Source organism: Euprymna scolopes, chromosome 26 (genome assembly GCF_053919585.1).
Source record: "Euprymna scolopes isolate OS-2025 chromosome 26, ASM5391958v1, whole genome shotgun sequence".
Lineage (NCBI taxonomy): Eukaryota > Metazoa > Mollusca > Cephalopoda > Sepiida > Sepiolidae > Euprymna > Euprymna scolopes.
In genome coordinates this window covers 71,103,874-71,114,571 of record NC_136507.1, presented here as the reverse complement: position 1 = coordinate 71,114,571, position 10,698 = coordinate 71,103,874, and the positions used below count along the sequence as shown (strand labels likewise).

General features: G+C 29.1%; 1 protein-coding gene across 6 annotated transcripts in view; it reads left to right on the top strand.

Moving 5' to 3' along the window:
• Nucleotides 1–10,698, top strand: part of LOC145248160 (anoctamin-8-like) — a 282,493-nt gene that overhangs the window by 116,114 nt on the left and 155,681 nt on the right. For 4 of the 6 annotated variants that reach the window (XM_080109995.1, XM_080109992.1, XM_080109996.1 and 1 more), the window contains one exon: nucleotides 3,215–3,231. The exons of the other annotated variants lie outside the window; for them this stretch is intronic. In XM_080109995.1, coding sequence (XP_079966121.1) covers nucleotides 3,222–3,231 — 10 coding nt within the window. In that variant the 5' untranslated portion in view covers nucleotides 3,215–3,221. The remainder of the gene's footprint in view (nucleotides 1–3,214; nucleotides 3,232–10,698) is intronic. 6 annotated transcript variants of the gene reach the window in all.

The following is a 10,698-nucleotide window of genomic DNA, read 5'->3' as shown; positions in this document are numbered from 1 at the left end:
AGTACAGTATATAATATACAATGTATATAATTAAATAACATTATAAATAATACCGTAAGGTGGAGCAAATACCGTAACAAGGGTCTGGAAAAAAACATCGTATCATGAAAATACCGTATTCTGGGGTTTTATTCTGTGTGTGTGTGTGTGTGTGTGTGTGTGTGTGTGTGTGTGTGTGTGTGTGTGTGTGTGTGTGTTGACGATAGGATAAAAACTTTTGTTTTATTTTACTTCAGTTGAAGTTCTCAGAAATCAAGGAACCCCTCTTGATCTCTGTAGGAGACGCATAGTTATTTGAACATACCATTAACGTCTTCCTTTATCTTTTAAACGCTGAGTTAGTAAAAAAAAAAAAAAGGTTGAGAACATAATTTTTCGTCTTGGTATTTTAGATATATGTTCCTTGGACATGGATCTAACTTAATAACTTGATTTGAGCCAAAAACAATAAATGTTAAGGGGTCATAATAGGGGTCAAAGTTAAAAAATTGACCGCTTTTTTTTCTTTTTTTTTTTTACTCAACATACACCTCCAAACACCCGGGCAACGCCGGGCTTAAATGCTAGTATAAAACAAAAACAAAAACAAAACTGAGGTTTGATAACTCATTGTAATACATATTTTAGTTTTGATAACTCATTGTAATACATATTTTAGTTTTGATAACTCATTGTAATACATATTTTAGTTTTGATAACTCATTGTAATTCCATCTGTCCCGTCGGGAAGCATGGTAAATAGGAACTCATTGTAATACAGCTTCCTATTTCAGTAAGTTGTGGAAGTTTAATCTGACTGTTTTTTTTGTTTTTCCTTTAGCCTTGTTATCTTTTTTTTTTTCTTTTTTTTTTTAACGACTAAGGTCAATAGGCATCTGCTGTATTTGCGATATTCATCTTGTTAGCTCCTTACATCAAGTGGCTTCACACCTTGTCTGGAGCGTTTTCTATTTAAAATAAATAAATATTAAAACAGTTGTGGTAATATGCAATCAGTTTCTTTTTTTTTTTTTTTTTTTTTTTAAGCATTTATTTTAAAGGGAAACTAACCGTGTCTTCTGTGGTTTGCACTACTATGTATGACAGATTTAGACTGGACATTTTTACACTATTATTAGTACTGTAAGAATATTATTTTATTACTATTTCATCATCATCATCGTCATCGTCATCATGATCATCGTCATCATGATCATCATTTAACCGTGGTAGTGTAACAAATCTTCCTGACTTTCTCATGCTATCTTTCATCACACCTGGTAAGTTTACATACGTCCATTGTTTGGTACATACGTCCATTGTTTGTAAGTCCTACATTGGTTGCTTGTGGTCTTTTCACTGAATCACATTCCTGTTTTGGAATCTTCAAGAGAACATCACTGACGATATCATCCTTAGCAATGACCAGCAAATCTGGTATTATAGAACTACTACATTATTATATTATACTAGACTACCCGTGACCCGTTGGGTCAGTATGTTATATTAGCTATGGAATTCATGTATGAGCGTGACACTTGTGACGTAAAGAAAATAGATTTTTTTTGACATAACAGAAACATTTCTATGAAAGTATATTAAAATGAAAAAAGAATATAGATAGATTTCTATGAATCGTTCTGTTTATTATAATTGATTATTTTTGGAGAGAAAAAAATTACAGTTACTGAATTATAAGTGGTTGGCCATACTTATAGGTAAATGTGCACTGAACAGATACCATAATACTTATTATAGTTAAATTCAAATTTTGATACATCTGCTTTTTTTTTTTACATCGTTCATTTCTGTATTACGTTTAAGTTATTTTAAACCCCACTCTTCCCATGTTAAATAATAATTTCAAAATAATAACGTTAATATTTCAGTGCGCAGGTCAAAATCTGCAAAAGAAGTGTTTACGTTGTTATGGGTTAATATTTATGCGCACGAATGCGCAACTGGATGTTGTAAACTGGAAAGTGGGTTACATACATTGTTACAAGGTCATTTGAGTTTTATAATTATATAGATTATAATACTACTATATAATTACAATTAGCTCTATCTTTACTATTATATAAAAGGAAACTTGTGTGTGTGTGTTCCCTATGGACTTCGAAACGACTGGGCCGATTTTTATGAAATTTCACACAAATTTGCTGTATGTATCTGAGAGTGCTCTTAGATAGGTTTTGTATCAGAATGTTCTCTGATGAGTATCGAAATGCACGTGATGTCAGGCTGCATAAGACATTAAATTTAGTCAAAATCGCCTGTTCCTGCTTTCATCAGATTTTTTTCGATTATCGATTATCGATACTTATCAGACACATTCTGATACAAAACTTATATAAAAAAAATACACTGCCAGGCACATAATGTGTGAAATTAAAAAGAAATGGGCCCAGTCGTTTAGGAGTCCATAAGGAACAAACTTACACAGACATACACACACACACATACAAAGTTCCTTTTATATAGTAGTAAAGATAAGCCTACTATTACAGTATCATAAGACTATCATATAAGTAACATTATATTATAAAACTATATATATATATATATATATATATATATATATATATATATATATATATATAACATTATAAGGTTAGTATAACATGTTATTTCCATTATAGCATTATAAAATATTATTTTATTGCTATCATAATATCACAAGGCTACTGTATTGCTGTAATATTAGTATCATATCTGCTAGTACTATATTGTTGTAATATTAGTATCATATCTGCTAGTACTATATTGTTGTAATATTAGTATCATATCTGCTAGTACTATATTGTTGTAATATTAGTATCATATCTGCTAGTACTATATTGTTGTAATATTAGTATCATATCTGCTAGTACTATATTGTTGTAATATTAGTATCATATCTGCTAGTACTATATTGTTGTAATATTAGTATCATATCTGCTAGTACTATATTGTTGTAATATTAGTATCATATCTGCTAGTACTATATTATTGTAATATTAGTATCATATCTGCTAGTACTATATTGTTGTAATATTAGTATCATATCTGCTAGTACTATATTGTTGTAATATTAGTATCATATCTGCTAGTACTATATTGTTGTTATTGTTGTTTGTTTGTTGTGTATGTTTTCTTTTTTATGTTTTGTGTGATTCATCAAACTATTTTCAAATCATTTATTCTGATACGATTTCTTTTTTTTTTTTCTCGCATTTTATCCTGCCGTTCACAGGTTAAGAATGAAAAAAGGTAAGTGAGCAAAAGCAAATGCAAGTCTCTCAAAATGCTCCTTAACCATCAATCCTGAAAAGCCTCACCTAAAATTATTGTGTTCTTTCATTCCTGTAATAATGCTAAAATTGGATTGGGATTTATATTCTTCGAAAGCTTTCTCTATCTCTGATTTTTTTTTTTTTTTTTTTTTGTGTTTGTTTGTGCTTGAGTGAATTAGTGATCTTTTAAATCAATGCATTTGAGGTGAAAACATTATTACATATGTGTCATGTAGAAATTAGTATGACTTCAAAAAATTAAGAAAAATGATCTATTAGAAAAATAATTACAAATAAAAATAGAATCTAAAGAGTTTTTTTTTTGTATGTTTTAATGTGGAGAAGTTGTACGACCAATCCAGTATGATAAACTGACTTATCTTCTTTGACTTGAAATGACTTAAATCAAATGTCCACCATTTTTAAACCAACGCATTTGAGAATGTAATTGTGGATTTTTTTTTTTTTGTTCTTGTTAAAAATACATCTACCATATCTTCTGCTGGATCATTTTTTGTAATATTTGGTGTTTATACTAAGTTCTACATGACATAGAAGTAGGTAATGTTTTCACCGCAAATGCGTTGGCTCAAAAGATCACTATTCTACACAAGCATTTTTTTTTCATGGTATTTTATGCATTTTTTTTTTTTTTTTTTTGGCAAGAAGCTTTGTCTGTTACGCTTTAGTATAAAATTGCATTTCCGCCCCTCTCACTTATTAAAATGGTCGAATCTTTAGAATATCTGTTCAGGTTAGATTCCTGTAAACGATTTATCATTATGAGACGGCTAGAAGAATACCCGTCCCAGGACGGGTAAAATTAATTCTCGGAACAAAACGTTTTTTTTTTTGTTTTTTTTTTACTTGGGAGTCACCACTTATCAAGGCCTAAAGGTCACTCGAGGATAAGGGTTTATGAATGTAAGGTGGTAGTGTAGTAATCACTAATGGGGTAAATTGGGTAAAATTTAATTATTTATGAGGGCGGTTCACCAAGAACTTGTTTACATTGGATTTGAAGGTTACTATGTTGTATTCAACCAGGAAGCAGGCCGGCGGAACAGTATTCCAAAGGCGGGAGCTTTTTTTTTTTCTTTTGTACCACTTTTGTGTCCTCTTGGCGATTAAATGGTCAATATTCAACGATTTGACCTTTGAGAACTCTACCAAACTCCTCCTACAATTTTGGGTCTAAACACGTGATATTTTAGATATAGATTCCTTGGACATGGATCTAACTTATTATATTTACTTGATCCCTAAACAATAAATGTTAAGAGGTCATAATAGGGGTCAAAGTTTTAAAAAATTGACCGTTTTTTTTTTCTCTGCATACACCTCAAAACACCTGGGCAACGCCGGGCACCGATTGCTAGTGTAAAATAAACAAATATTTGTTTAAAATTAATATTTCTGCAATATACGCCATCAAAATTTTATACATTATTTCATTTTTACCATGGAAAAGTTTAAGATATAACTGGTCCATAGAAAAGATTAAGATATAATAACTGGTCCATAGAAAAGGTTAAGACATACCTAGTTTATAGAAAAGGTTTAGATATAACTGGTCCATAGAATAAGGTAAGACATTACTGGTCCATAGAAAAGGTTATGATATAACTGGTCCATAGAAAAGGTTATGATTTAACTAGTCCATAGAACTATTTAAGACATAACTAGTCCACAGAGAAAGTTAAGTCATAACTGGTTTATAAGTTAATATGTGCAATATCCTTTCACACTTCCCATAACCCAATGTTGTCCAATGGCAGGGAGCAAAATGAATGGGAGCAATGCTGGGGCATGCGGATACACTGATTATATAGATAGCATTTAAATTAAGTGCTCTATCACGAATATACTTCTCGGCTTACTCCCAACGAAACTATTGCATATCCACAACTAACAGAGCACATAAATTTCCTATCTAGTAAATTCTTTATTATTTCTATTTTCTTTTTCTTTTTGGTTTTCACTTTCATTTTCGTCCTCTTTTAACTCTTTTTCTTTTCATTTTGTTTTTTTCTCGTTTATTTTTTTGTTGTTTTGTCTTGTTTTATTATTTTTCTTTTGCTTTATTTATTTATTCTTTTTTATTTTTTCAATTTGTTTTATGTTTTTTTTTTTTTTTTGTTTTGCTTTGTTTTGTTTTGTTTGTATTTCCTTCAAAAACATCTGTAAAGTAAGAATCAGTTGACCATAACGTATTTTTCATGGTAAAATATTATTTTAATTATATATATACAGGGTGAGTCACGGGAAACAGATGTTTTTAGAACGCTCCTTGCCCTTCTTGGATAGGGGATAGGGAGTGAGGAAACTACTCTTTAAACCTGCTTAAGATGCAGTTTAATTCGTTATGTGTTTATCTTTTACGTTAAGTTTTGTTTTAATCATTGATTTTGAATTAATTTTCTTTTAGTTTAGTAAATGTCTTGATGTGCATTATAAAATTTTTTGTTGAAATATTTGCAGTTTTATTTTCCTTAAAAACATCTGTTTCCCGTGACGCACCCTATATATATATATATATATATATATATATATATATATATATATATATATATATATATGTATATATATATATATATATATAATGATTAATTTTTTGGGAAAAAGAAATCTAGCAGTATGCTCAATTAAAAGGAAAATCCGAAAAATAAGAGCGTGTTTATATTTTGTATTTTGTGTACAGAAAGTTGTTAGATGAGACAAGTCATTGGTACCGTCAGTTTCAAGCCCGATAATTAGGACCGTTTTAGATATCTTCAGCCAATGAGATGAGTATTGGCTGAAGAGAGCTTGATATGGATATCTTAAACGGTCCTAATTATCGGGCTTGAAACTGACGGTACCAATGACTTGTCTCATCTAATAATTTTCTGTGCACAAAATACAATAACTATATATATATATATATATATATATATATATATATATATGTGTGTGTATTTGTGTATATATGTATACATATACACATATATGTATATATATTTAATAAACACACACACATACACACACACACACATATATATATGTATATATATATATATATATATATATAATTTCCAATCTAAATAGTCTTAAGTCAATTTTTATTTGGCGCTTCTCCTCTTCTCATGAGACATATTTAGCTTTGAAATGCCATGGCCTAAAGAGATTTTACTCTGTTACTCTTTCATTATTGATCTAATAATATAATAAAGTTATATATAACTTATATTTCCATCTTTTGTTTAATATATTTAATTGCCCTTCTTAACAGTGTTGAGCTTTCTCTATCTTGATGTTTTGTTTTGTTAAAGATACATTATTTGGTAACTTCATTGTAATGTGTATATATATATATATATATATATATATATATATATATATATATATATATATATATATATATATATATATATATATATATATACTAGCAGAAGTACTCGTCGTTGACTGGGTCCAAAAACAGTCTGCAGAAAATGTGATTGATGAAAGTATGATAGGTTGTGAAAAGAAGGGGTTGTTAAGAGATACGTTTTGATACACAAAAATGTTACCCTAAGCAAAATATGATGAAAGTAAAGATAATTTTCGCGAAAATATATTTTTTTATATCAACTTTGTTTCCTTTCGTAGCCAAGAGTGACCAACAAAATGATGTTTCCTTACAAAGAGAAAATGTTATATATATAATAATATAAATATACAAGAAATAAATGTTACCATAGTTAAAAGTTACTTTTATGGTAGAAAAGTTCATTGGTTTGTATTTTTAAGTAGTTTGTAAAAAAAATTTTTTTTTTTATTCACAAACCGGTTTTAAAAAAATGGCAGCGACTTTGAAATAGAGAGCCTCGTTTTCAATTTGAAGGAGGGGCACATGAGCATTCTGTATTAACAATTTAAGACAGTTCCGTCAACGTAAGGAATATTTATAAACATATTTTAATGTTTTCCGTTATTTTGTGCTTGAGAAATATTCGATTATGGCATGTGTAGTTTATATAAAAATTCATTTAAATAGTTATCGCCTCAAATTTCGTTTTAATTTCGGTTCGCTGAAATTATTTCAAGTAAAGAACATTAAAAACTATTTCAAAACAAAAAAATATGATGAACTGAACTTTTATTAACTATGATAACATTTATTTCTTGTATATTTATTTTTTCGGGTAGTCATTTGTTGGCTTTTCTGCTAAACACTCTTACTAAATAATATCGACGAAATATCGAAAAACAAAGAAACAAAAACAGTTTTGAAAAATAATGAAGCTTTACAAAATGGGATATTAAAAAAGTAAACACGTAATTACTTTAGTTTTTTAAAGCAAAGAATCGATATAAATATGAATAAGAAGAAAATGGCGCCCCTTTTCAAGCAGAACAGCTTCGTTTCAGTTTTACAGTATTGAATGATGTAGTATTGCGCCGTCGGATTCAGGGTTGTACTAAAAAAGCTTAAATAAAAATGTTTTTAAAAAGACATGCAATCACGTGAGCAGGATTTCTTCCTTCTTTTGACACGATAACAAGTAACGTTCTTATTTTTTATTATTTATCTATTTATCTATTTTCGAAAGAGTACCACGTGCAAGTAGAGAAAGAAAAAACAGAGTTATGCAAAATTTGTGTCGACAATTGTCTAAAGTTCCGATTTTTTTGGGGGGGAGGGTTCACTTTAATAAGAACGTGAATTTATGAGGTGAATTTATTCGACACAATATGATTCAACTCAAAAAAATAAATAAAAGCTAACGTGAATTAAGATTAAAGTTAAGGTGTCATTGTGGACCCTCACTCCTTTTAAAAAAACCTTGTTAAACTTTGTAACATATTTACATTCTATGGAGGTCAGGCGCGAACGAACACCCAATAATTTTATTATACTATATTTCTTAAAACTGAAACATAATTATCAAAGTATACTTACCCAAATAGATATGAAAAGTCTTTATTAAAGTTTGTGCCATATTTCTATGGAGTACAGGCGCGAACGCAGACCCCACAATTTTATTATACCCTCCCTATTTAAGTTAAAACATACTTATCAAATTATTCTTATGTACATCTGTATCAAAAACACTTGTAAACGTTATTTTTTTTTCATTTTTTATTTCCATACTTTGGGGGCCAGGCGTGAACGCAGCCCCCACAATTTTTATGAACCACCATTCTGCCAGATCAAACATACCCATTCCTGTGTCTCGATACATCTTCTATCATTATATGTAATCAGCTTTTTAAAATAGTCAACCATATAGGAGCCTATTCGTGACCACACACACACACACACACACACACACACACACACACACACACACATGTTCAGCATTATATTATAGATATACACACACATATGATGGCCGCAAACTCGTTCTGGAGTATTGCCATTACTTATACATCTCTGGCTCGAAAGAGGCAGATATAAGCGCCATATATATATATATATATATATATATATATATATATATATATATATATATATACACGTACATACACACGTACATATATAAATACACAAACACATATACACACACACATACATACATATTATTAAATGAACATAATAAATAGTATTACCTTTACAAAGTGAATTTATGAAGAGAGAAAAACCCCTACACGATTAAGAGAAGCAATTAAATACATCTATCAAATAAAAGATGAGGAATAAACGATACATATAATTTTATTATATCATCAGATCAGGAGAGAAAAAACATTTTTAGGCCATGGCATTTCGAAGCTAAATGCTTCTCCCCAGAAGAATAATCTATATTTTGTATAATATTGGCTCTTCTCTTCTGATGAGACGCATTTATCTTCAAAATGCCAGGGTCTAAAGTGGTTTTCTTTCTTATTCTTTCTGTATTGATATAATGATATAATATGGTTATATGTAACTTTTATTCCTTATCTTTTATTTAATATATATGTGTATATATACAAGCACACACACATGCATATATATATATATATGTATATATATGTATATATATATATATATATATATATATATATATTTAAATATAGTCATATCTTGCTACAATGTGCAGACCGTTTCGATCATTATTGATTTTATCAGGCAAGAAAAAACAATATGACTACATAAGAAAATTTTAAAAAATTATATTTTTTAATGATTCTAATCTTTTGAATATATTTCAATCTGGAGTATGTATATATATATATATATATATATATATATATATATATATATATATATATATATATATATATATATATATATATATATATATATCAAGAGAGACGCTAAGACTTAGAAATGTAGATATCCAAAAGAGACTTAATAATACCACATCCATTATATGTATCATTCGAAAAAAGACACTAACATAGTTTGGACATGTTTCCTGGCTACCAGACTCTAAAAGAACTGTAAAGAAATCATATCAGGAAGATTTCACTCAAAAAAGATCAAGATGACGATCACCAAAAAAGTGGGACGACCAAATAAAAAGCTTGAAACACCATGTCATTCAAGACAGCTGAAAAACTGGATCAAGGCAACGATAAGTGGCGAAATTTTGCTTTAAAGCATGTGACGAAGCTTTTTGGCGTATACAAATAAGTTAAGTCAGTACAGGCAATGATAAACTGGACATTTTTTTAACTTTGTGCTTTCATGGGGATGTTGGCCTCATGAGAAGTTGTACCTTAATGAAATTTTCTTCATGGCTTAAATGTCAAATTTAAAAATTCTTTCCGCTCTATATATCTACATAATAAAATGATCTCGCTTTTTCTTTTTTGAATTCAGTAATTATAGGCAAATAACTGAACACTTTCTATGCACATCTATTCCGCTCAACATCACCACCACTTCCTACGGGGTTTTTCAAGAAAATACTTTTTAATTAGCCATCTATTTTTATGGTAATTTATCTTTCAAAATAGATGGTTAATTTTTGGGACACACTGTAATATGAATAAATTACATCAATAAATGATGATGATAATAACAGCAGTAGTCAGCTCGCGGAACGACCTCTCCTGATTTCTAATGGCGAATCCATAAAGTAAACACTCTGCTCAAAACAACGTATTATTGCATAACAACAAGAACAATTACATCTAAAGTTTTGTTTAGTTTTAATGTGTCTTCTTTATTCATTTTCATTGTATTATTTATTTATTTATTTATTAACACTATTTGAATCCATTATTAACATTTTTTGGTGCTTCTACATTATTGGGACGAGATTTTGTAGTCGATAAATGAGGTTTTCAGATTAAAAAAAAACAATCGTTTCAACTTTTTTTTTTTTTTGCTAATTCTATTAAATTACAATGTTACCAAATTATGCAGTCGAAATTACCTGAATATTACTGAATAACTAAAAAAAATAAAACAACTTTAATCGTGTTAGTGGGTGAAAAATTGTAGCCATCTTTGTTTAATTCGAAGGGAAAATTACCTCCCTGTTGAATT